Source organism: Melopsittacus undulatus, chromosome 16, assembly GCF_012275295.1.
Source record: "Melopsittacus undulatus isolate bMelUnd1 chromosome 16, bMelUnd1.mat.Z, whole genome shotgun sequence".
Taxonomy (NCBI): Eukaryota; Metazoa; Chordata; class Aves; order Psittaciformes; family Psittaculidae; genus Melopsittacus; species Melopsittacus undulatus.
In genome coordinates, this window is record NC_047542.1 from 4,871,453 (window position 1) to 4,898,808 (window position 27,356).

At 42.9% G+C, this 27,356-nt stretch overlaps 1 protein-coding gene across 2 annotated transcripts; it reads left to right on the plus strand.

The window, feature by feature from the left end:
- Positions 1 to 335: 335 nt before the first annotated feature.
- SRPK1 (SRSF protein kinase 1) lies at positions 336 to 26,935 on the plus strand. 2 transcript variants are annotated; one of them, XM_034069732.1, is made up of 16 exons: positions 336 to 458; positions 541 to 601; positions 11,846 to 11,964; positions 13,688 to 13,796; positions 14,126 to 14,213; positions 14,425 to 14,512; positions 15,921 to 16,027; positions 16,678 to 16,843; positions 17,510 to 17,535; positions 18,019 to 18,232; positions 18,473 to 18,898; positions 20,527 to 20,627; positions 21,493 to 21,600; positions 22,896 to 22,965; positions 23,392 to 23,484; positions 24,478 to 26,935. In XM_034069732.1, exons 1-16 carry the CDS (start codon positions 446 to 448, stop codon positions 24,660 to 24,662), a joined length of 1,974 nt encoding a protein of 657 aa, XP_033925623.1. In that variant the 5' UTR covers positions 336 to 445; the 3' UTR covers positions 24,663 to 26,935. The 2 variants fall into 2 exon arrangements, with proteins under 2 accessions (XP_033925623.1, XP_012986448.2); XM_013130994.3 differs by lacking the exons at positions 336 to 458; positions 541 to 601 and adding an exon at positions 8,511 to 8,688.
- The last annotated feature ends 421 nt before the right edge of the window (positions 26,936 to 27,356 follow it).

A 27,356-nucleotide genomic window follows, 5' to 3' on the forward strand; every position in this document is an offset into this window, starting at 1 on the left:
GCGCTGGCACAGGGTGCCCAGAGAAGCTGTGGCTGCCCCATCCCTGGCAGTGCTCAAGGCCAGGTTGGACACAGGGGCTTGGAGCAGCTGCTCCAGTGGAAGGGGTCCCTGCCCGTGGCAGGGGTTGGAGCTGGAGGAGCTTTGAGGTCCCTTTAACCCGAACCCCTCCATGACGCCATTAACCACCGAACCCCTGCCGAACGGCACCGCGCGCACAGCGCTGACGTCACAGACGTCACAGCCGCCTCAGCCGCCGCGCTCCGCCCGCAGGCCCCGCGCGTCCCCGATGCCGATGCCCCGGCAGCGCCGCCTGGCGGCGGGAGCGCGCAGGAGCGGCTCGAGCTCGAGCTGGAGCGAGGATGAGGCCGCGGGGCCGCGCGCGCAGGCGCCCGAGCCGCGCACGCGCGTCCGGGCGCGGGGGCAGGGACACCCGGCGCTGACGGCCATGGAGCGGAAAGGTGAGCCCCGCATCAGCGCGCACCGCGGCCCGGGTGCTGCTGCCGCCGCTGTCACTGAGCTCTGTCCGTTCTCTCCCCTCAGTGCTGGCGCTGCAGGCCCGGAAGAAGCGGACCAAGGCCAAGAAGGACAAGGCCCAGAGGAAGTGAGTGCGGCCCCGCTCCCCTCCAGGCGGCAGCTCCCGCCGCCTCAGCGCTGCCTCCTGCTGCCTCTTTGTTACCGCCGGGGCGGCGGAGCCTGCGGACCTCCGGGGCTGGGCGGGGGTTGGAGCCGGCTGTCCTTGCAGGCACGTTCCGCGGTGCGGGCAGGCTGTGGTGCCCCGGGGCAGCGGATTTGCTGCCCCGCTCCCCGCCTGGCCCTGCCGCGGGCTGCGGAGCGAGCTGCGGTCCGTGCTCCACCGCTTCGGGCCTTGCTGTGTCCCCGCAGGCCACGGCCTTCAGCCCCGGGCTGTGCATGGGGGATGCCGGCGGCATCTCCCTTCTGGGACCCCCCCGCCAGGCAGCGCAGTCAACTGCTGCCTTTAGGAACCAGCTTCTGTTGAAACTCTCCCCACCGCCCCTCGGCTTTTATTACTTAATCTTGCCGCAGGAACGGTGTGATGTGTTGTTCACTTCTTTCTCTGCCTTTGATGCTCTCCTGTGGCTCCTCGTACCGCAGGAATGTCCCAAGCCTTTATATGTGGTGAACTTTAGGATGCAGAAAGGATCTCGAGTAAATACTAACCAGTGGCTCCCACCAGACTGCATTAAGTACTGCTTTCAGTGCTGCTCGGCATGCCTTTAGAGTGGGAGGTGATGGAAATCTCAGTACCAGTTCTGTATGTTCAGTAAAATACTTACTTGTGTAAAAACTCGGGTACCTCAGGAGGTTTTATGCTCACTGGTGCTTAAAACCAAAGGTATTCAGTGAGTAAGGCTTTGGGAGGGAGCTGGAGAGGGATTTCTTTAATGCTTTTTTGGTAACTTCCTCTGACGAATCATGAGGCTCTAAACTACTTTCTGGATGTCTCCAGCAAAGATTCAGTTGGTTTGAGATGGAGCTTCTAGGGGGGTGAAGACTCCAGGAGTGCCTTAAGTTCCTGTGCAGCTTTGTCCATCTTCCTGGTATTTCTTGAAGGCAGCATTAGGATAATTTCTTAAGAGCTCTCTTTCTAATCATGATCCGTATCCTAATTTCTGAACGAATATGTAGTTTAATTCTGTGCCTGGTTCTTTCTCTTTCTTGGCTGCAGACAGACAGTACTGACCCTGCCCATAGAGTCCTGCAGGTGGAAAGACCCATTTCTGTGTCAATTCTGAGGTTGCTGAATGGTAACTTTAAGTCCTGGCTGGTATTTTAACTCCTTTTAACCACATAGCCTGAACAGGTTAACTGCACTGCTGCTTAGTTGGTGGGTTTACCACTAACCTTGGTTTGAGTGCAGAACTAGTTGTAAATCCCGTATTCTTAAACATCATACTTCAACCCTCTTTCTCAGTACTGTGAGTTTCTTGGATCCTGCCTCAGGAGCTTGCATGTACTTTTTATGTACTTTATGTTGTACCAGAAAGAAGAACTCAGTGTCAGCCTCTAAGTTCAGGTGCAGCTCCACAACATTTATGCAATTTAAATACAAAGCTGTTCTAGTTAAATCTTCTAAAATAAGCTTAGTTGAGTTGTTGCAAGATTTTTTTTCCTGTGAAATCTAAACTTGAAACCACATGGAACATCCTTTTAACATCTAATATTCCATTGTAGTTGGTTAGATCACATACATGTAATTTTTGCTGGATAAAGGGCAGTAAAAAGCATGAAAGGACTGAGTTTAAAAGGTTAAGATTGGTAAGTATTGGGAATTATCTTATTATGGGTAACTATAAAAATGCAGAGAATGTTCTGAAGGGATTTAGAGCATTTCAAAATAGCTTTCACTTTAGAAATGAGCTACACCTGGTTTAAGTTTCCCTATCCACCCAATCCAGTTAAAACCAACCAAAGCACCAACTTGGATAAAAATAATCAAAATAGGCTGTGTATAGTACAAACCAGGAAAGTTAGTGCTTTTTTCATCATTCACAACTTAAGACTGCTACTATTTAGGTTCAGACAAAACTGGCTATTTTCAGAAAACCCTTGTCAATACTAATTGAAGTTACATGTAGATGATGATGGGTTTTTTTTTTATGTGAAGGTCAATCAAATTCTTCATTTACTGCAAATTCGGGATGTTCCTGTTTCTTCCCATCCTTCCTGTCTTAAAAGTTTTATTTGGTATCAGTGATGGAGTGAGTGTCCCCCTAGGATGAGGGGGAATGGCTTTAACCTACCAGAGGGGAGTCTGAGCTGAGCTCTTGGGCAGAAGCTGTTCCCTGGGAGGGTGCTGAGGCGCTGGCACAGGGTGCCCAGAGAAGCTGTGGCTGCCCCATCCCTGGCAGTGCTCAAGGCCAGGTTGGACACAGGGGCTTGGAGCAGCTGCTCCAGTGGAAGGGGTCCCTGCCCATGGCAGGGGTTGGAGCTGGAGGAGCTTTGAGGTCTCTTCCAACCCAAACCAGTCTGGGATTCTGTGAGTGTGCATTTGTCCTAACATACTTCTCTGTGGAAAGGGCACAGGTGAAGTTTCTTGGTAATACAAAGGAGAGGTATCCATGTCTTCTCACTCAAAATTACACCTAATCTTTTGGTAATACGGCAGAACCATTAAACCAGATGTCAGATCTGCTTAGGAAGCTTCTGCTTGCTCACCTCATTGGTCCCGTGGCTGCCACTGTGGAGTTGGAAGAATATAATTTTCAGTTTCTTCTTATCTCAGTCTTTTCCATCAAAAAGACAAGGAATTAGGATGAAAATTTCTTTAAATTTTGGAGAATGAGAGGCAACCTTATGCTAGTCTTTTCCTTAATACTAAGAACATCTCAGGAAATACACACATCACAGCTGTAGTTGCTAATAAAGCCGAGGGAGTTTGGTACATTGGCTACTGCAGTATGTACTGTTGCCAGAAAAGTGCTTTGCTGAAAGCTATCTGGGGTAATATCTGATGTGTTAATTTATCATTTCGTTAGCTGTGAGCATCTTGGGCACTAAAGGTCCGTTGATTCCCAAAGGTGCTCAAAAACCCCATCTTTTAAAAAGGAGCTTTTAAAAAGTATGCTTCCAAGCTTTTTTCTTACTAGAACTTTAATAACGCTTCCAACAGCTGTATGTGGTGAGGTGCATCCAGGTTGTCATTTTTGCCTAGTTGTCAAATGCAGAAGATCCTTGCACTCTGAAGCAGTTGTGTCTTTGGTGTTAGCAGACACATGTGTTGGGCCTGTTTACAGCCATCCTTAGGAGGGTGAAGGAGCTGCTCAGTGCTTCCCTGGGAATGCTTCCTGTGCTCTTTTTAGTTGTCTGACTTGTAGGGAAGTGAGAACAGAACCACTCCTGTGCTGTGGTGTTGTATGATGAGTGCTGGATGGGGACATCTATGAGCACAGCAGGAGGAAGGAGTGATGGCTGTTGAGCAGTTCTGCCTGTTCCTCACCACGAGGTGGCTGCTTCTTGCTTTGCAGGTCCCCATGCCACGTGTGTGCAGGAGGGCAGAGGCTGTTCAGGAGCAGTGCAGGCAAACAGGAGCTGTCAAGCTTGATTTTTTTAAAGACCCCAAATGCTGTTTGGAGGGGAATATTGCTTGGACTTAGTTCCTGTATGGATATAACATCCATTCGTGGTTGAAGTGATACTGCAGCATGCCATCTGCATGCTTTCATTGCAAAGAGATTAATGTCCTGTGCTCTTAAGGCTGTTGAGCTTTGTGAACCAAAGCCTGATATATGAGGGAGATCTGGTACTTCAAAACTGAGCTGCTATTTGAAAAGACAAGCTTCTGTTTGAACTAAAATACAAATACAGGTGTACTTTACCAATGGCTTTATTAATTTAACTGTCAGACCATAACTGCCAGTAAAATACCCTGGGTGTTTTGTTTTTTTTTTCCTGTGTTGTATTTTGCAAACCCTGAGAAGCTCAAACTGTTCTCTTTGTCCTAGGAAAACAAAATGAGGTTTTAGATTACTGCTGAGATTAAGACCCAGAGTTTAAAAAACAGGCTAAAAAACCCCATCCAGATGCGAAGAAAAACAGCCAAGAAACTGAACAAATAGCTCTGTGTTATACCTCATTTTCTCTGAAATGAAGAAAAATAGCATGTTACTAGAACTGGGCTACAGGGCTGTATGATGTGTGGGGGACGTGTGTGTTTTTAGCAGGCCCAAATGCTAATGCTGTTTTATCAAGTCCAGTATCTTGCTTCAGCAGTGTCTTTTGTTCCAGGAGAAGCTGGCTGACTCGTGCACAAACCCAGCAGTTCTGTGCAAGGGATGTTGAACCAATTGTTCCTCAAAGCAGAATGTTGTTTCTGTGAGCCTGCATAACTACAAAGGTAGTGGCAGTTATCACTATGTGGCTTGTTCTGGAAACACGAGCTGAAGTGCTTTCTCCTAATTCTATGTGTGCTGGTGAATTTATTTAATCCTTCCTTACATATTTAGTCTTTCTCATTTCTGAGTTCAGTTTCCTTCTGTTTCAGAAGGAAATTTTAAGTGTAGTTTTTCTGATCTTTTTTGCTGTTCTTGTATTTGACTTTCATAAAAAGCAGGTTTTCAAGTGAGCTCTTAAATAGCAGCTTAAAAGATCTTGATTTTCAGTCCTTGTTTTTTCACTGGCATCCTTCAGCTCCTGGAGGTTGTGTTGAAGTTCTTCTTTCCCAGACAACACTTCTTCCAATTCTTCTGTTAAGAGTTCCTTTTCTTTTTCAGAAGCCTGAATCAAGGATCTGCATTTTCTTCCTCAAGTTTCTCAACAAGTAGCTGCTCTGGCTCCCTCTACCGCTGGACGGAGGGCAGTGGCAGAGCTGGGTTGGTTCCGTACCCCTGGTTTACTTCCTTTCCCTTTTCCCAAATGCCTGCAGTATCTGGTATTTCCCAGGAACTGATCTCCAGTTGTCTGCAGTCTTCTGGTCAGACCTATGCCATACAATGAAGCCTCACTTCTTTCTTCCTCAATAGAATTGCTGTGAGGAGAGACAAAGAAGTTGGTGATTTTTTCCATCTGTGCTGTCTGGGGAGCAGAAGTTTCTGATCAGAAGTCTGATACTCCCCAGTTTGTTATAGCATCTTTTGCTTGCATTGCTTTCCTGCAATGGATTATGTTTTCCTCACCTGTCTTTCATAATTAATATCAGGGCTACATCTTTCATACCTCTTTTGAACTTAAGTTTATGGTAGAGTCAGAGTGCATCGCCCACAGGATTTTTTCATTCACATACAGAAGTGATTGTCAGACTGTGATAGGACACAACTGCAGATCTTCTGGTTTCCATGGAAATCCCTTGGTTTGGAATAGTGGGAACAGCAGACAGTTTTACAAACAGCTCGTTAAATGCTTGTGCGGGGGAATGGGTACGGGGAGCAGGAGACTTGGATTGCCTGTTATTTGTGTGCAGTGCTGCTGTTCTCCTGTGAAATTACTACCTATGTTCAAGACTGAACTCCCACAGAGGCACTGAATAAAAGTATGTCTTGGTGCCTCTGAAGGTCTCAGCAGTGGTGTTCCTGTAGCCCTGGGCCTGCCCCACAGCGGCAAGTATTGTGCATTTGCCCTGCTGGCAGAAAATACTGGTTCTGTATTGGGAAAGTTGGGATGCAAGAATGAATGAATGGCAGTAATCACCAAATAATGTGAGTTATAGACTTCTAAGTCTCCCCTTCTAATCTGTGATTTATAATTCCCTCAGATCCCCTCAAAACCTTCTTGAACAGAAAGGTAAAGTGTATACAAGCAAGGAAAATACTTTTATCAGCTCGGACATGAATTCATAGTGAAAGTTTGAGTCAAAGCAGTACAATATTTATCAGTCACTGGGTTTGCCAGCAGATCTGTGTGTAAGTGCTGGAGGCTGGCACCAGAAGCAGTCATTCTGACTAGGTATGCCTTAACATGATTCTGGAATTACAGGCGCACTATAGCATAGGAACAAGATGCAGTCTGACAAGCATACTGCACCTAAAGAGACATTGTCTTAATGCGTGCATGTGAAAACGGGAGAGAAATTTGAAATCCTGGCTTTTCACCATCCCATTATGGAACCTTTTTTCCTCACTTCTCCAAATGAAAATGATCTCAGTAGCACTTGGAGCAAGCTCTGGCTGCAGTGGGTATGCAGCCCTGGTTATCACTGGCTGGGTGGTTGAGGTGGAAAGCGATGCAGTAGTCCCTGGGTGTGTTGCAGGGCTCTTACCTGTGGCTTCTACAGTATGAGCTGGATTCCTCATTAGCCTTGCATTCCCTGAACTGGATTCTCTTAGGGAATGTTTCAGGTGTGTCATTTGAGCTTACAAATAAGGAATGACTGTGTTTGTAAAGATTATGCTGCAGGTGGCCTAAACATCACTTAGGAAAGCAGATGGGCATCATCCGTGCAAGTGGCAAGGAAACTGAGGTGGAGTCCAAGTATCTCCTTTGTTAACACATATATAAGGATGGTTGGTGTGAGAAAAGTAATTTGGTTTAAATGCTGTCTTCCTTGCTTGGAGGTGGATGGGGCTCTGTGTTTGTATCTGCTCAAAGCAGGTAGGTAAGTAGTATGGGTGGTACTTCTACCATTTTGGGGACAGGGAGAAACACTTCCTGTACAAAATAGAGTTTTGAAGATGTCAATGTTAATGCTATTGATTAGGAGAATAAAAGACCTGCAGGTGTTTTATGTAAGTTATCGGGGTAGAGAAAACAAGTTCTGAGGTTTGGTGGTGAAGCTGCATGTGGAGACTTGACCACTGTGATGGCTTCACTGGTGATCTATAGAGGCAGTCAAGGGGCCCATGCTGGTGCTGCTCCACAGCACCAAGAGCACTATTTTTCATTACACTGCCTCCACCAACAGGCATGACTGTGCTATCCCATCTTCTCATCCTCCTGATGCTGTTGGTTCCACCTCAGTGCAAATCTATAAGAATACACATGGGGTTTAATCGCTTTTTACTTTTAGTGTGTGGACCAGATAAATGATTCTGCGGGAAACTGGCAGGAGAAAAAAGTCTTTTCCCAGACTGTTTGAACACTTTTTGTAAGGAGTAAGTGACTGAAAGCTTAGTTCCTGCAAATACCTGTTGCTGTCCCTGCTGGGCATTGCAGGGGGGAACAGAGTTGTCAGGTGGTGGATTCAATCACTGTGGAGCAAAATCTTGTCTACAGTGGACAATATTGCATGTTGTTAATACCTCTTCTGATGTTTGTCACTGTGAAGCTGTTAAATGCTCACTGAAATCTGCACATCATTTTAAGGTGAAAATACGTTAGATCTGCAATCAAATGAATCCAGTTCTCCCTGGTTTAACACTGCAGAGCCAGCTTCAGAGTGTCTTTCACTAATACACAGCAGGGAAAAATCTCTAAATGACTACTTGTCATGTCACGTTGTTGCTGACATGTTTCCCCTATCACTTGCATAAATCAGCAGGATAAACAGGCACAGGAAATGGCTGGTTAATTCTTCTACATTGGAGGACTATGAGAAGTGCCTGCTATTGTGAAGAACACTCAGTTCACCCTTTTTAAGGCAGATTTGACTCCCTCGCCTGCTTGTGTTGTTGCTTTTAAGCATAAGGGATCAGTTTTCTGTGTAATGTTGGATGGGGAGGTTTGGAATTACTTCAGAAAATAGTTCTTTACTTTGAAGGCCCTTTCTCTCCCATGTGATCGTGCTGGCATTTCTGTATCAAAAGGGTTGGACTGTCAGCAATTACCATGAGCCTTGTCTCCATCCACGTTTTGAATCCAGTGGACTATTGAATAGGCAAATAAAACCGGTTCGTTCAGGAAGATGAAATGAAGTATCTGACTGAATTTCTAATTTCATTAGAGGTAAGATTGAGCCAGGGTGTAAACATCAAGAGGAGATGAATCTCTTTATGCTCAACCCTTAATATGACTGAATTTGCAGGGAGATCAGTGGAGAGCAACCCCCAGCCTTGCTGCAAGGCCCTTCACCTGCAATGCAGTGCTGTGCAGCTGCAGCTAGGTGGTGGAGGCAAATCCCTTTTCTCTCTCACTCTTGCACAAAGCTTTGCTGCGTTTGAGAAGAACCAGCCCCTCTGCTTGCCCTTGATGTCCCCCTCTTCCTGACCAGTGTGGCAGCTGGGTTTTAATGGCTCTTTCCAAAACTGTTGGGCTGTCTTCAGGAATATCTTTATCAATGGGAGGCCGTGCTTCATGCAGGTAGGTTACCCTCTTCAGTTTTTTCTTCATCTTATGAATTTGCACTTCTTCAGGCATTCCTGAGAGAATAAGGACTTTTGGGAGGGTCTAGTTATGGATATGGTTAGATATGAATAACACGCTCCATAAAAGGTCTAGCATTTTGCCTTTCCATGTTGTTTTCCTTAAGTAAAATACTGCTCTATAGTTGTAGAGAGACCCTGCAAATACGGTGAATTCTGATGATGAAATAGCACATTGAGAGAGTGAAAGTAAAAGGTGATCAGGATATTTGTAAGTAGAACAGAGGTGGCAATGCAAAAAAGTACCCCATAACACTTGATTTTTTTAATGTGTAACCATTCTGTAGGCTCTTCATATGTATTATGTGCATTTTGCAGTGTTGCTGGCAGCTGTTTCAGTTGTCATCTTAGGGTACAGAGTAAGGATTTTTCTGCTGTCTTTAGCAGCCTTTTGTACCTTTTCAAATATTGTGTGTGTGAGAAAGCAGATGGATGAGGGTTGTGGTTTTATATATCCGTTTTTCTTTAGTATTAACACATTCTGCACTGATCAAATCTCTATCTGCAGCTGACATGGTCACTTAAGGGGAAGAAGGTGGTGGGATGTAGTAACATCTAATGACTGTTCACAGGAGGGAAAGGAATGAGATGTGTTTTGGTGGTGATTTCATAAAGGAAATAGTACAGTAGAAATGTATGTGACCTGAATGTGGCTCACTATTACATAGTTGGTATAATGGATGATAATATAGACGCAAAATGCTTTTGGATCCCCAGGACAGCCTCAGATGCAGACTACAGGGTGTGCCAGGTACGAGGCTGTCGGCAGTGCAGTTTGTCAGCCCTTTCTGAGGGAATGGGGTTTAGTGCTTCCAGTAACTTCTTCCTTGATGCATAAAATGACTATTACTGCAAAGCACTCAGGCTGTGGTTTTTCAGATGAATTTTCTTTTGAATCCACTCAAATCCCTCCATCTTCCTTAGTTACAAAAGTTAAGATCTTAGTGTTTGGAGAAATACTCTACTGCTTACGCTATGGGTGTGGCTACTGGCCTTAAATCCTCCTTTCTGTCCAATTGTGCATCCTGGCTTTACCTTGTCAATGGGATCCTATTATATAGGGAGCATCCAGTCTCCCCTTCAACCATTCTGTCCATGGTCCTTTCTTGCCTTTGCTGCCTGCTCTTCATTTGTGGACAGTTGAATTATTTTGTAGCTTAGTCGTCCCCAAAGGAATGCAGCACTTGTAAAACAGCATTTTGACCTCCAAGAGTTTTCCCCTCCTCCCCAGTTTCCTTTTACCTACCCCTCACTTGTAATTCTGTGGCTCATGGGGGCAGAAAGTCTAAATACTGAATATCTGAGGGATGGATCGAGCTACAGGGTTGTTAACATATGTCTTATTAGCCTGGCAGCAGTGGAATGGACTGCCTGGCAGGCTTGTTTTATTGTTTAGGATCACAAATCTGAGTTGCTTATCTCTACCTGAATTAAGATATCAGCAGGACTTGCAACAGACTAAAAATAAATGGTGAGTGGTTAATTGTGCCTAGGATAACCTTTGTAGCTCCTCTTTCCTTTAATGAACTTCAGTTCCAGCTTGTAAATGGCTACAGATTCAGTCATGGTCAGGTTAGAATGCTGGTTTCTTCCTTTTTATGCTCCATAGATATTTAAGATGGCCATAGCCTGAATGTGTAGTAATGTATTTAGTGTATGAAGTCTCAGCAGAGTGCATGTGTAGTAGGTAAATGCTGAATCTTCATTCTGCTGTATAACTACTCAAAATTGAAATACTAGATTTGTCCTGTGGCATAAGATAAGTGGGACTGCCCTGATACGATGTGCAGGACTCCAACTTGGTTATAAGGTACAAGAACTGATCCAAAAGCCCACATGCATTAGCATATCCACATCTGTTGCTGTAAACAAATGTGTTGCCCACCTCTGGACAACTCCAGCTTTATTTAATATCTCATACTTCTAAGAAGAAAAGCTCAGTGTATCCTGCAGTGCTTTGCAATTAAACCTTGCCAGTGCAAATGGGCTGTAGGCATTGCTTTATGTCCTTGCTTCAGACAAAAGGGTAGTGAAGACTAAACTTTGTAGACATTTAACCATTCCCTGTAATGCTGAACCCAGGACACAAAGTAAATAACTTACCTGGTTTAGCATTACCATTTCAGAAGCTTTTTGGCTGTAAGTGGTGTGCTACCACAGAGGAGGAATTGGGGTACAGGGAATGGGGGGAGGCCTTAGCTCAGGGAATGTGGCCACAGCTCAAATAATTGAGAGCAATGAGGTGGCCTTTGCCAACGTGATCTTCACAAGCAGGAACTTGGAGTAACACATTTGGAGAACCTTAAGCACACAAAATTAATGTTTTTATTTATAAACGTGGGAGTGGAAAGAAAATACCACCTTGGTGCCTGATCCCAATCCATCTGCAGTCACAAGCTCTTGGAAGGGTTGACATAACATCTGCTCTGTGGATTCCCACTCGCCACAGCTGAGACAACTGTCACCGACTTTAGACATTCAGTGAAGAGACAGACTAGGGATGCAGCCCACCACATTGAGAGCAGGAGAAAGGCAGCCCAGTATTGTGGGGTTTAGAGTTCTGAAGTGTCAGAAGCAGAAGGATCATTAAATGTTCATTTGATCTCAAAGGTGAAAGGAACAACAGGACCAGTTTCTAAAACACCAGTTTGAATTTTTCCCAAAGGAGTAAAAATGAATTGATGTTAGTTTTTAGGATAACATTATCCGGCATTTAAACCTTCAGATCTTACATGAGGTGACATCTTAAAATATAAGTCTGCTTTAGAAAAATCCTCACTGAATGAAAAGCTGAGAAGGGGTTCAGTAATGTGTTGGTGGGATTGCCAAGCTTTTTAACGTGATCTCTTGTCCAGTCTTTTCTTTGCTCCATTGTAAAAATGAATCTACGGCATTAAGTTGTATTTCTCACTATTATCTGGAAAATTGCTTGTGTCTACTTTTATAGTAGCGTAGGAGTAAAAGCATTTAAATGTGAAAACAGATTTCTGGAGGCTGATAATTGCATCTCATGCGTTATCAGCAATCCCTGATATGAAATGAAAGCTACTGAACTAGAGTAACGTGTGTGAGACATGCAGTGTGTTCTCTTTCAGACCCGACACTCAGCATCGGGGCCCTGCTGCTCATTCAGAGAATGATATTCCAGAGCAAGAGGAAGAAATCCTGGGATCAGATGATGACGAACAAGAGGATCCAAATGATTACTGTAAAGGTGAGGACTTGCTTGTTTCAGCACAGGATTTTCAGTGTAACCAAGAATTTCCCTCATTTTTCCATCTACTGTAGAGAATGAAAATAAACTCCTTCTTACTTTAACTGGTTTTGAAACTGTATGACAATAGTAATGTTTTTCAAGCTAACCTGAAAAGGAGAAACTATTTTCCAGGGTTTCCTTTGCTATCAGTCAAGATTTGAGTTGGAGCTGGTTTTAATGCAGGTATTTAAAGCTGTTAGCTTTATCTCTGTGCCAGAGGTCTTTCAAAGCAAGTAGGCATTCAGTTCCTTTTTGATTTTCATCAGAAAAAGGACACTTAAATCGTTCAAATCAGTTTCAAATTCTTCATAATTTTCTTTTGAAGATCATGTTTGTACCATTCTTCAGATAACTTTGTGTCTGCAAATACAGTCTTCTACTCTTTCTCGGAGTAGAAACTAAATACAGAGCAAATGGAGACACCACAGTATATAATTGTATATGAAAAGGTCAGGCTGGTTTTAACATAGCAAATACTTTAAAAAATTGCTGGAACACTGATCATACAAATTCAGCTCATCAATTACTAGAAGCTTGAATATGTGCCCCCACCTCCAAGTGCTTTGTAAGACTACTTCTGTGATACTCTTTATTGTATATATAAAGGCAGGGAGAAGCATGTAACAATTGCCATATATGTGTATAAAAAATGTAAAGTAAAATAGCACAAGGTACTCTAATTGCAGTGTTCCTTCTGCTTCAGTGCTTTACTTCAAAGCATTTACATTACTTCTGGCATGCTACCCAAGTATTTGTGGGATTTTGTTAGTAAAGCAGCAGATGGGAAGAAGAAAAAGGCATTGTGTGACTGCAGTCAGTACAGCTATCACTGTTATAACTGAAATCTTGAAGTGAAGGAAAAGGACTTCTGCTGCTGGAGCTAACAAAGTAATGGATAGTAATTCTGCATCGTGTTTATGAACCAGTCAATCAAGAGAGACAAATCTTCCTGACAAAGCACGTGTTTCATGGGTGGTACTTGCTCACCACAATTGAATAGTAAGTGCCTGGAATCTAGGGTGCAATTCCAGGGTCTGGCAAGAATTTATACCTTAACAGTCACAGTTTATTCTCTGTATTCTGTTTCCTGCAAATTCTGTTGTCTTTGTGTCTTTGCTTCTGTCATGGAATCCTCCTGCATAGTCAGCAGCTTGAGAGATACTGGGGGTACAGGGAGGAGACTTTTGTGTTTGTAGTCATGTTACATGGCACAGTGCCTTTCAGTCAGGAAAGCAGTTGCAGGGGGAACTCCACTGGGGTCTTGAGTTCAGTTCTTTTTCATGTTATGAGGACAGAGCAATGCTGGTATTCAACTGTAAGATTCTGCTACTGAACATCAGAAGCAGTGCTTTCCAAAGGTGCTCAGTTCAGTAGACTTCAGATGCTTTCACTGAAGAAATACTCTTGTGGTGCTACAGTGATGGCCTACATTAAACAAGGAGGAAAATTCAGTCATTCTACTTCAATTATATTAAAGCTTTTCAGTCAACCAGAGGGCTGTTGGCAGCTCTTCTTCTGGCATACTGTATACTTATTCCAGTGAGATCCAGTTAAAGAAACATTTGCATTTGTTTATCTGATCAAAAATGTAAAATACCTCAAGTGGTGATGCTTGTTCCCCAGACCTGCTCTTCAGTGCTTGTGAGATCCCTTCACAGAACTTTCCCACTGTTTTTTCTAGGTGGTTATCACCTGGTGAAAATAGGAGATCTCTTTAATGGACGATACCATGTGATTCGTAAGCTTGGATGGGGCCACTTCTCCACTGTGTGGCTAGCATGGGACATCCAGTAAGTCTTTCTGTTCTAGCTGGTGTTTCTGTTGGGAATGCATGTTCTAACACAAGAGTTTCTTTCTGTATTGTGCATACAAGTGTGCAAGAGGGAATTAACAGAACAAACCATGTGTGTGGAAAGAGTGCTTGTGTGTTTGGCAGTCTCTATACTATTATGAGAAATTACTATTAAAAAAGACTGAAAAACAATCTTCATGAGTGCTTAAAACTTATTTTTCCATGATGCCTAAGTAGCTCTCTTTTATGCAAAAGGATTAGTATAATTCTGGAAAATAAGTTATTTGAGCATTAACAGTCTCCAATTTACTTACTCTGTATGTGTAGAGGGAGGAGATTTGTGGCAATGAAGGTGGTGAAGAGCGCAGAGCACTACACAGAAACAGCACTGGATGAAATCAAGTTGCTAAAATCGGTGAGTGCCCAAGAGTGGGGTTCTGATGTTTCATTGTTTCATTGTTTAATTCGTCTGGAGGAGTTCACATTTATCATGTTTGGTTCTGGATCATCTGGCTGCAGAGAAGTTGGAGAGAAACCTAACAGTAATGCAATTGATCTGAATTCAAAATATGTTCTTGCCTGGTAATTACCTCAAGAAACACAAACCTCTTTTATTTTCTCTGCAGGTCCGCAACAGTGATCCAAATGATCCAAGTAAAGAGAGAGTTGTTCAGTTATTGGATGACTTCAAGATTTCAGGAGTTAATGGTTCTCGTATCCTTTTGAGAAAGAAAGGCAAAGAATTGTATAAACATGGGAGTTAGCTAGGTAGCTGTCACATCATGGCTGCTGCTCAATGCTGCCCAAGGAAACCTGCTGTTGAATTACCTGCCTCAGAACTGCCTGCTCAGTTTGAGAAGGTTCATTCAGTCTGACATAATATGTGCAAGTGGTGGAGACTGCACTGCTTAGTTATGCTTTTAACAGGAGAGATCATGTTAACATGAGGGTGGCTGCATCTGCTTTCTGACTGAGGACTGAATGGCTCAGTGTCCAAGGTACCTCTGTGGGAAGAACCCTTCTGTCACAATCCCTCAGTTTCACAAGCAGCCTGGTAATAACCCCTTACTGAAATAAAACGCTACAAAATGCTAAGATCAGTAAGTAAAACCAGCAAACACATGCACACTGTAACTTGATAGTAAGGTGGATTTCTAGTTATGAAAGCATCTTACCTTGGATTTCATAAAAATTGCTAGGAGGTTTAAAGTGTATTGCTTTGAAAATTCCTTCTGGTTCTATGAACAGCCTTCTCATGGGCAGTGATTTGTGGCAAGTCTCAGTAATGAACCCTTAAAATTAGAAAGTTGGACTTCTGTGCTTGTTGCCCTTGAATTTGATTTCAGTGAGCTGTAGGCTCTAAACCTTCTAACACTTCTAGGAAACAACAGCCCCATAATGTATCTTCTCTCTTAACTTTTTTTCTGGTATTTAGCACCAAGTAAATGTTGAGTTCATCTTGTATTTATTTCACTCTTTTGAAACACTTTCTGCCAGTGTAGAAGAAAAGCAACCTAATAAACTGGAAGTTCAGCTTCTAAAGCAAAGGCACAATAAGATGTCACTGAAGTGACTGTAGCTGTTCAGAACTTACAGACAAAGGCAGATAATGTAAATATTGTTGAAGTTGAGGCTTGTCAAAAGTTTATTTTGCTGGTAAAGAGACAAGGGAGGGTGGAGAATGTTCCAAAGAAACTTATGAAATGCAAATTTTATTATCTTTTCAGGTAGTGCTTGTACAGAATGATCTGGCATCAAGTTTTGCCTGGGGCAGGAGGCCTAGGTTGTTCCAAAATGTACATTCTTGGCTGGAAGCTGTCTCAATACTAGTAGGAGCTACTAATGCACACTTGCTTGTGTAACTGGCTTTCACTCAAAGCAGGAGACTGCTGCTGCTGTGTTAGGACCATTGTCCTAACCATCTCCATCCCTCTGTGGTTTACATAACAACACTGATGTGTAGGACAGGGTGGTACTGTTAAGGAAGGCAGCTTGTGGCAGAAAGATGAGAGTTCTTTAATACAAAGCATATAACTGGTATGGATTTCTTTTGATCCTCAGTCCTGGGACTTCAGGGCTGCTTGGTTCAGGATTTCCATCTTTTTCCTTGACTGAGCTCCAGATATCTGTATGGTGTTTGAAGTTCTAGGGCATCATCTTCTGAAATGGATCATCAAGTCAAATTATCAGGGGCTTCCACTCCCTTGTGTCAAAAAGATCATCAAACAGGTCAGTTCCTGTTCAGTTCTGACTGCATTGTTCCACTTGACCCAGTGAGAACTCTCACTAATCCTTCTCAGATTGAAGAAAACAAAAATGACTGGTATCTTTCTCATGCAAAAAAAGTCATTCTTGGGTTAATATTTTCTTTACTGCAAAAACCTGTTGTTTTCTGACACTTGAACCATGGTGGGAGGCCAGCTTTGCTTTTAACCTTTTGTTACCCTGGTTATTCTTTATAAGTGCAAATATTTTTCTTTTAAACTCGGTCTCAGTAAATATGGTGCTTAATGATGGAAAGCGCAAGAGAAACCTGTTCTTCATACTGGATGGTTGCCTAAGAAGTACCACACACCTACATGTGAGGTGAAGGGGAGGAGGAAAACATGATTTTATTGTAGGGTGTTAAGATTAGATTTTCAGCTGTGATAAGTTATGAGAGTAAAGAGACAGTATTCTAAGTTCATAGCTAAAATCTGTATGTGAATCTGTGTTTCCTGGAACTGAGTAGTAACCACCGATCACATTAGCTCTAATCTGGAGTATTCTCACGGAAGCCCTTCAGGTTTTGTGGTCATCCTAGGCTATTTTGCATTTTCCCTTCACTCTCCATTTGCTCATTCTTTACTTTTTCTAAGGGTCAGTTTCCTTCTCTGCAGGTTCTTCAGGGTCTGGATTACTTGCACACAAAGTGTCGAATCATTCACACTGACATTAAACCTGAGAACATTCTCCTGTGTGTGAATGACCAGTACATCCGCAGGCTGGCTGCAGAAGCAACAGAGTGGCAAAGATCTGGGGCTCCCCCACCATCCGGCTCTGCAGGTGACTTTTCCTGCAAATTGGTGCTATTTCCCACAAACCCCCGAAAATTATCACTGTTCACACTAGGGAAACTTCCTGAGTAATGTGTAAAAACAGATGATTTACCTGGTGTTTTTGCAGAAGTCTGGAAAACTTGTAACAGAAATGGCTTCCTTAACATGCAACATCCCTAAAGATCTGAGAGCAGAGTTTTTCTCATTCCTGGTTCCTTGTGTTTCTGTCCAGGATATCCATTGTACCTGTGACTAGTTGTGAAGAACAACTGCAGTGTGTTGGAAGGCTCTGTTAGTCATAATCTTACAACCCCAATATTTAGCTGAGCCCAAAGTTGAGGGAAGCTCCCTCAACTTTGGTATTTTAATGCTTTGGCTTGCATTTTGTTTTTTAGTAAGATGCATAATACATGCAGTAAATGAAGCTGCATGACAGGAAGTTGAAGTCTTTGATATCAGTCAAACAAGTCTATGGAATTCTAATTATGCATTTAATGTTACTGTCTTTAATTCTTGTACTTCTGCAGAAAAAAGGAGCCTTTAAAAATATATCATCAAATGTTATTTTGATGCTACCAAACCACATAGGAGAAAGCTTACCTTTAAGATAAGAACACAGTTGCAGCTTTTTGTTACAAACATACTAATTTACTGCTCTTCCTTTCTCTTTCAGTGAGCACTGCACCACAGCCAAAACCAGTAAGTGTAATAGCTTTCATGTGTAAGTATCCATCTGCTTAGAGTATCTACTGCATCCTTTTATAATGCAGTCAACATTAAGGGAAAGCAACCTTGTATCAGAAGGTAAAGTGATTTGTCTTTGTCACAGACATAGGCGGCAGGTTCAGTGCTGTCTCGGAGATGTAAGCAGTGTTAGCTCATAGCACCAGAATAAGTAGTCTTTTTGGTGGTCTCACGGTGTGTTGTGAAGGTGCCTTTATTCTGTTTAGTTGCAATTCCTCATCTGGAAAATACCACAGGTTTCTCAGGTTAGGACAGAAATGTACGTAAGAGCAATAGACAACTGTTCCAAAAACCTTAATGTGTGCTTTTTATTCGGAAGAACTGTCTCCAGAGTTCTCATCCCAGACTGTTTCCTCAGCTCTAAAATAAACTTGATGCATTTTAGATGTGCTGAAGTACAAAACGTTCAGGCCAGTTCCTCTGCTTGCTTCCACATAGGCTGACAAAATGTCAAAGAATAAGAAAAAGAAGTTGAAAAAGAAGCAGAAGCGACAGGCTGAGCTGTTAGAGAAGCGAATGCAAGAAATAGAAGAAATGGAGAAGGAAGCAAGCCCTGGGCAGACACAGCCTGAAGAAGAGGAAGAAGCTCAGAGCCCTCTGGAAATGCTCATAAAAGTTAGCCCACCAGAGGAAAATGCCATCAAAAAGACAGGTATGGACCTGAAGTAGCACAGTGTTGTCCTTTCACTTGTGCTGACATGAGTGAGCACCTTTAATAGAGGTGGCTGTTACTTAACTTGTTTCCATTGCATTCTGCCCATCTAAAGAGGCTAGGATATTTCCTATTACAAACTGAATAAATTACATGTTGAGAGCCTCCTACTTCTGAGGGCTCCCTTGAACAACTTCAGCTATTACTTTTAGACTATGATCTTCTTTTCCACTCTTGCAGCTGAAGTTGTACAGGAGCAATCTGTTCTAATGGAAAGCAGTGTGGAAAAATGCTTAACAGAAATCAACTGCAATGGCATAGTACAAATGGCGGATTTCCCAGAATCTGGCAATCAAGGATCTGTGCGACTTGAGGATGACCTTCATAATGCCAATGACTGTGGTGATCATGCTCTTACACAGAAGAAGGAGAACTTGCATAGTTGTGATTACAGTCAGCGTAACGGTGACTTGGAGAACAGGCCTCAAGAAGCAATGTCGGACTCCTTTGTGCCCTTAGCTTCAGAAGATTCCATGGTGTGTCAGCCCACGTCCAACGAAGAGCAATCATTCAATGAGCAGGAGATTAATCATTTGCAAGAAGGCATCCGAACAGAAATACCTTCGGAGGATGAGAATGAGAATAATAACCCATCAGACAGCAAAGGTATAAGAGGAACCCTGTAAGGGCTCCTTTCTCCTTGGTGCGGGAGAGTTGTGTTCCAATGCTTCTGGGTGTTAATAGGAACCTCCATTTTGTAGGCTGAATGGTTTGTGTTGGAAGGGACCTTAAAGCTCATCCAGTTCCAACCCCTGCCATGGGCAGGGACCCCTTCCACTGGAGCAGCTGCTCCAAGCCCCTGTGTCCAACCTGGCCTTGAACACTGCAAGGGATGGGGCAGCCACAGCTTCTCTGGGCACCCTGTGCCAGCACCTCAGCACCCTCACAGGGAAGAACTTGTGCCTTAGATCTAATCTAGATTTGAAGTGATCAGAACCATCTGTTTGAGTGGTTTCCTGACAGGAGTAATTAACATGACAGTCCTGCTCTGAGATACGCACTGTTTGTAGCTTCCAGTTGTAGCTGTACCTTAGTTTTGACTATTGAATGCATAAGTATTCCCACTTTTAAATACCTATACATTTGTTTTTCAGTATAGGAGCATTTCCTCCTTTGTATCAGGTGTTGCTTATGTGATTTTCATTGTTAGAAATGTAAGTCTACAAATACTCACTGGCTGTTAAATTATGGGATAAATACTGTTCAGTGTGTTCTGATAGTTCTGAACATAGAGCATAAGTAACTTCTCAGTTACTTAATATAAGTAAATGCTCTCCCAGAACTGGAAATGCAGCCTGACTGAAACAAAGTTTATACAGCATAGGGAAAAAACCCTCTTTAATGCTTTTGTTTAAACATGATTTGTTTCTGTGGGAAAAAACAGTAAATCTTGTGGGTTTAGGAGAGTGTAAGACACACAGTGGTGAACAGCACTTCAAACCCATTCCAGGGGTGTCTGTGTTAAAAAAACTTCAACCAATTGCTAAACCTGTTCTTTTGCACTTTGAGTCAAGATCAGGCACAGTTTATCTGCTTGGAGAAGGAAGGAGACATTAATATCTACAGTTCTTCCTGAAAACCTTGCTGTAGCCTTTTCTTGGCAGATTACCACTGGAAAGTTGCAGGGACGAAAAGTAGCAAGTGAAATTTAAACCTGAACTGCATTTAGTTGGATGCCCCTGCTGGATAAGATTTGGTGTCTTTTGCTTTTCACAGCTCTCTGAAGTTTTAAAGCTTCAGCTGGATGTAATTTACTGACTTAATATTTTTGCTTTCTGTTGTGTCACTGTGATTTTTCTCAGTCTATACTTTAACTCTTGTAACTGTGTATTGCAGCAGTGAGTGATGGGTATGTCAGAAGGATCCTCTGATATGTGGACTCTCCTCCTTTAAAGATTTAGGAAGGATTACGGGTTGAGAGGGTTGTTTTGTTTCTGGCAATGCCCTTATTTAAATCTGTCCTGTCTAGAAACTGACTTTAAGGCTGTGCAAAGAGCCTTGGAAACAGTCCCCCTTGCATACACTTACTTGTCCTTCTGCTTTCTAACACCACTCAGGTCCTGATAGTGGAAGCTGTTTACAGTGCAGAGTGATTTTTATACCCAGGCTTTGGAGAGGGAAAAGTTCTGATCTGTGAGACCTTTCTTGTGTAGGGGGAGTGCAGTAGGATTTGGGTGACAGATGGTGACACTGCCCATGTAGCTTTAATCAGCTGTTGTACACGTTGCCTCTAGGAAAATCAACTGCTGGGAATTTCCTTCTTAATCCTCTTGAGCCCAAGAATGCAGATAAGCTCAAAGTGAAGATAGCTGACCTAGGAAATGCCTGCTGGGTGGTAAGTGTGCAGTCTTTTCACATTGATTGTTTAAACCTGATAATTCATTCACAGGATGCCAAGATGGGAAAGAATTTGCAAAATCTATCTTAAACCTGCTTGTAAAGGTAGTCACACCAGTTTGAAACTACTTTGTGGGGAAAAAGAGAGGTGAGCAGGGATGCAGTGAAAGAAATGATGCTTTAACAAAGGATTTCAGCCTGTGTGCCATCTAATGACCATTAGATGACTTGTGATATACCTGTGACCAATGACACACATAATATGTAGAAATCTGCATATATGAAACTTCTGAAGGAGTCTGTTGCGCTCTTGGAGAAAGAGAAAGGTGCAAACAATCCCTCTGACGTGCTGGTGCTCATCAGCTTCTCAAACCTCTTCAGTGGATTCATCAGTACATGAAAGAGAGTCATAGTTTTATTTTTTGCTTGTGCTGTTCTCTTTTAGGTGTTTGACATTTCATGTAGAAGAAATGTCTGTTTTCTCTTGGTTGCTTAAACAGCAGAATACTTCAGCTCGCATGGGAGAGATGAGTCCTAAACTCAGAACTGCGTGTCAGGCTTGCAGTGTCTGGCAGAGTGGTCTCTTACATTGGTGTTGCTTTGCTTTAATGTAGCTGAGTTGTGCTGAGATATGAGAAGGGTGCAGCTTCTCGGTCTTCCCTTACACTATTTTTGTGGTTTGCTGGACTCATGAGTGTCTCATGTAGAGCATTTGAACAGTATTTGTAGGAAGATAAATATTGAGTGAGGATGTATATTTCAGATGAAGTATCCTGGGAATGAGTTTTGAGCTACTTTCCAAGTTGTTGATTCTCCTCTTGTAAAGTCTCACAACTGTTCAGTAAAACATTTCTTCTGTTTAGCACAAGCACTTCACTGAAGATATCCAGACAAGACAGTACCGATCCTTGGAGGTGTTGATAGGATCAGGGTATAACACCCCTGCTGACATCTGGAGCACAGCATGTATGGTGAGTGCTGTCACTAGCACATTTCTAACTGCTTCCATGGAGTGCACAGAGCAGCTCTTGTGTGCTCTGGACGGCTGAGTTACTAACCAAGCCTGGCGAAAAACCCTCCCAGGTGTAAAGACAACTTCCAGACTTGCTGAATACCATGATTCCATACCAGAGTGGTTTCTTTATTTCCTTTGCCATATGTGGCTTTGCTTTTGAAAGTTAGTTTTGTTCTACAGGACCAGCAGATTTCAAAGCTGATTGGAAGAACATGGCAACTATGCAGTTCTTGAAGACAAGAGCCTTTCTGCTGCATCCAGCACTCTTACACAGATGTCTTCAGTACAATTTCATATTTTAATTATTTTCTGCATTTTTCATTGGCATGAATGGCAAAAAAATCATATTTTAATTGTCCTTTGCATGTTTGGAATAATTGTATAATCTGAGTGATGCTGAGATGAGGTCGAAGCTATTCCTGCAGTAGCTGGCAAATGTAGAATATGGTCATTAAAAAACCAAATCAGTCTAGCCAGTTCCTATGTGTGTGCCTCTGGTGTCTTCATTCTGTGTTTTCTGCAAATTCAAGGCTTGGCTTTTATATTTTAAGCTTGGAAAATAGTGAGTGAAATCATTTTCACTGTCTTGGATGAATGTAGCAGGAAGAGTATCTGATAGGGTTGCACTGACTCTGCAGAATGTGTGGCCAGAATTACACAGTGGTTACCCCAGGCGCCTGATTGAATAGTTTGACAACAGCAGTCTGTAAAGAAAATAATACAGGTCAGAGGTTCTGTTTTGATTAAAAGTGAAATGTAAAGGTTTCCTGGAATTTAGGAATGGTGAGTTGAAATGAATGCAAATGTTTTTCTCATTTAAAACATGGTTTGGTGTCTAGAGAAAAATGTTCAGAGATTGATTGTTTGAAAAAGATCTTTTTCTATCTGAAATCCGGGAAGAGAGGAGAAACTTTGTAAAAGAGAAAAACAGTCTGGAGTTTGGACATTGCATCATTTTTCAAAATGTTGTTGAGGCAAACAGGCTGAGCTTGTGAATGCCTTTGTACCATTTACACAGGATTACTTGATGCAGAGTTCATCCAAGCTATGCCTAGGATGGTTTTCAATGTAGTTGTTCAAAGTGTTGCAAAGTAATTGCACATCTTAAGATGATAATGGTGTACCAGAGTTCTGCAGGTTTTCCCACCACTTTGCTTGTGTCCCACAGAGAGAAACAGAATCGCCCTGCAGCACATCTCACTGTGTGAGGTGTATTAAAGTGATTTAACATGCTCCTTTCTGTGTGTTTAGGCCTTTGAATTAGCAACAGGAGACTATCTGTTTGAGCCTCATTCCGGAGAGGATTACTCACGGGATGAAGGTATGTTTGTCAAAGTCTTTCCTTTTTCAAATGAGACATGAAATGAGTTGGTTCCTCAGAATGAGCCTTCTCTTGTGAGTTATCAGTGCAAAGGCTCCTTGTGAAAAGATCCTTTACCAAAATCACCACCAGCTGTGCTCTGTGGTAACACACCATGCAGTAAATTCCATGTTCTTGTTATGGTGTTTCCCATTCCTCCTCCTGCTTATTCTCTTATCATGCTTTGCAAACTGATCATACCTCAAATTCTCCTTTCCTTTTTATTCCACTTCCCCCTTGACTTTGCCATTGCTTAGTGCAGTCTGATCTCAAAGTGATTTTTAAGGGAGATGATGTCTTTGGCCTTGTATCACAGAGAAGGAAACTGGGGCATAAAGATGTGTTGTGTGTATTTGTCTCATTGTCTTTTCTCTTGAAAAACTGCAGATCACATTGCATTGATTATAGAACTTCTTGGGAAGATACCTCGCAAGCTCATTTTGGCAGGAAAATACTCTAAGGAGTTTTTCACCAAAAAAGGTAAAAGGAAACAAAGCAAATGGTATCCCTCATCCTCTGCCCCAAATACATGAGTGCCTTGCTGGAAATCCCAGTTTACAACAGGTGCTTCCAAAGATGCTTCTTTAAGCCTTTCTTTTATGAAAGACTTCATCAGTAAAACTACAGCTAAATATAAGGCATTCTTGTCTGACTTCTCAAAGTATCCTACATCCTAGTACTTGACATCTTGAGGTTGATCAAATGCAGCAGGTAGAAAAACACTACTGTAGATACTTCTTCGGGCTTGATTTGGCTTTATTTAGCTGATCTTTGTCAGCTGGAGATGTTGGTTCACCTTTGAAGTCTTCTGTAGACAGCTTTGTTCCATTTCTAGCATGCCAGACACGTAAACAGTGCCTTGCATCCTGTGCCGTGTTGCTCAAGACACATTATACCCTATCATAAAGCTCTAAGCACCCCAGAAGTATATTGAGCCTCAAGAAGAAGGTAAAATACTTTTATTAAACAAAACAAACCCTTTTTTGTGAGTAGTGTATTGCTTCCTCAGACAGTGCTGCATGTATTGGACAGACCCTTGGGCAACACGGTGTCGTGTGAGGTGTCCCTGCCCACGGCAGGGAGTTGGAACTGGATGATCTTAAGGCCTTTTCCAGCCCAAGCCATTCTATGATTCTATGTATTGCATGTATTCCACAGTGTTTGGCACAGTTATCCGTCATGTCATCTGGTGTAATTGGTGCTTTAATGAAGTTAATATTTGCTGATATTGGACCAGAAACATCAGGAGGGGAAGAAGCCATCAAGGAAGTACATATACAGAACAGGCTTCAAAAGTGGATAGAAAAGGGGATTTAGTATAATTTTTCTTCCTTCAGCAAGCTCTAGCATTTTATGCTCCCTGTGCCCTGGCTATTAGAACAGTTTCTGAGCTCAGTCTGTCTTGTTTGGCCTATTTTGTTCAGCTGCTCTGTTCCCATGTCTCACACTTCACCTGTCTGTCTTGGTTTTCAGGTGACCTGAAGCACATAACTAAACTGAAGCCCTGGGGCCTTTTTGAAGTCTTGGTGGAAAAATACGAGTGGTCCCAAGACGAGGCAGCTGCATTCACAGACTTCTTATTACCTATGCTGGAGCTGATCCCAGAGAAACGAGCTACAGCAGCAGAGTGTCTCAGGCACCCCTGGCTTAACTCCTAGAAGCTTCAGCCCAATGCCACAGCACTACACTCTGGTTTACAGCATAACCTACATGCACCCAGCCTCCTCTTCCCCAGATCTTCCTTTATCCTTGTTCATTTTCAGTGTGAAGCTCTTCCTTCAAGGCTTCCAAGATGTTAGATAAATCTAACCTGTTCTGCTGACTTTGCTTGTGTGACTCCATGGGGACTCTCCTCAGCCACTGGGCATCATCTGTGTTTTGCCTTGACTGGGCTTTGCCAAAGACTGATTGAGTAGAATATGAAGTTTTTCCTGTGAGTCTCCTCACTGTTACGTGCCGCGTGTTACAGCTCAGCTGTGCTCAGTAAAGCTCCCTTAGCTAAATTTCAGTTCTCTTCCCAGGGGAGGGGTGTGAAGATCTGAACACCTCCTTATCTCCCTGACTCAGGGGTCGATTTCCCACTGTTGATCGAGAAATGGGGTGAGAAATAACAGATGGCACCAAGGTGGCGTTAGTTCCTTGTAGAGCAAAGGTCTTGAAATCCTCCATAGTTTTTGAGGTGCCTGCTGCGTTCTTTGCTTTCCACTCACATAATTTTAGTTCTAGTTGCTTAAAACTTTTTAAAAGAGCTATTTAAACCTAGGTTTTAGGATCCTTTAGTTCTTCCTCCAAAGTGCCCTGGTCCTTTACTTTATCCTTCCCTGTGCCCACATAGAATAGCTTCTGAACTCAGTAACATTTTCTACTGCAATGCCTGTGCCTCAAAGGTGACAAGCAAAAGCTGGAACTGACTCCACGCACAATCCTCAGCATACAGATGGGTGCACCCTTTGGCTGTAGAGAGGGAGCCTTGTTGCAGGCAACTCTTGAAGCATTTTAGTGAGCTGTAAGGGTTTTCTGTTGATGGTTGTTTTGTTGGGTTTTTTTTAATCCCTTAGTGGCACTTTTTTGCCTTGCTTGAGGCAGCTGCTGTATCCATGAGGCTTTCACTGAGGCAGTTTACTCTGGCTTTTCATTTCTGACCATTCACTTTTTCCCCTGAGTGGCATCTGTATGACAGCTACACTATAGCCCTTGACTTCCCAAATCAACACTTGAAGGCCCAATGTAAAGACCTTTTTTTCTTTGCTTGCTTCAGGTGCTGGCCTTCAGAAAGAACTTCCCAGGATGGGTCTGCCTTTTATTTTCTGGGCCATTAGCACAAGGAGAGGTAGCAGAAGTGGACTTTCTCCATGTAGAACTGGATTAGAAGCTGTTACTAGAGTTACCCCAAGTCCAAATGTTCTATGGGGTATCTATATAAGCTCAGAGGGGGTTGGATATAGTGAGGAAATTGGTTAATTTTAATTAAATCACTGTGGCATTTGATAGTTTTATGATGGCTTCCTTCTAGACTTGTTGATCCTGTTACAGATTCAGTGCGTCCCAATCTACTCTAAAACAAGATTTGGCAGCATTGGGACTTCAGAAGCACTTCCTTACCCTGGACCAAACAGGCCTTTGGATTTGTGGTGGCTCTCAGAGGCCAGAAGTCACAGCAGGAAAATGCTGGAGGCCACGTAGATGCAATCCAAGAGGATTACACTGCCAAAGCTGCCCAGACCACTGTTAATGTGTCGCTTCTGTATGAGTGTTTGGGAATCTGTTTTGTAAGGATCATTGATTCATAAACCTTGGTGTCATTTAATCCACTTGAAAAGAGTTTCCCTGGTCCAGTGCCTGATTGGGCTTATAATGCAAATCATGCTGCATGTTCTTTTAGGGGTAGATCAGGTTCTCTATGCATATAATCTAAAATTAAAGGAAGGTCATATACCAAAAGAGTTTTAACCTGCTGATTTGACTTTTTTGATTTTACCTGGAATTCTCCAGTTGCGTGTTCTTCCATACCTGTTACAGAAGGACTGCAGACAGGACTGGGTTCCAGAATACCTGCTCTCTGCATACTGTGAAGATATGTTGACAGGGCAAACAATTTCTGTTGTCTGGAAAGCTCGCCTGGTCCTGTGCACTTGAGACTGGCCCATTAAACATCTTATCCTAGAAGGGATCTGCACCTTCAGCTCCAAGAGTTCCTTCCCTCTGCCACACCAGACTGGAGGAGGAAGGTTCTTGCCATGATGGCCAAGGCTAGAGCCAGCTTGTGAGTTGAAGACCTGCGGAAGCCACTGTCAGGATTCAGGCTTGTACCGTGTGCTCATTGCTTGGGGTTTGTTAAATCTCCAAACTGCCGTAAAGTGCTCACACTAAAGGATTTGTACTTGCTGTGTCAGTCTAAAACCTGAAGGAAAATACATTTTTATTCTTTCTATTTGGGTGCTTTGTCTTATTTTTCCCTTGTGAAAGCCGTAACAATAAACAGATTATTTAATGACTGAGCCCTATTCCTCCTACGCTCCCTCTGTAAGAGTTCTTTCTGAGACATGGCCCAGTGATTGCATTTTCTTTGCTAGCAAGCACTTAGTTTTGATTTGCAGAATGAGACATTGGGAGAGGATGCAGGTGAAGATTTAGTGGCTGGTGTTATGATCCATTTTAAAAGGAGAAGAATAATCAATAGCAGAGCAGCTCTGCTGGAATCTTCCCAGTCTCAAATATGCTTTTCTCCAAGTCTCTCATATATTTGCTCTCCTTCCTAGCAAAGAGTCTCAACACAGGCATCCCAGACTGGAAGGTGTTTGTCAGAACTGAAGGGAATTGACTGCTGCAGGACCCAAAAAATGAAAGCAAGT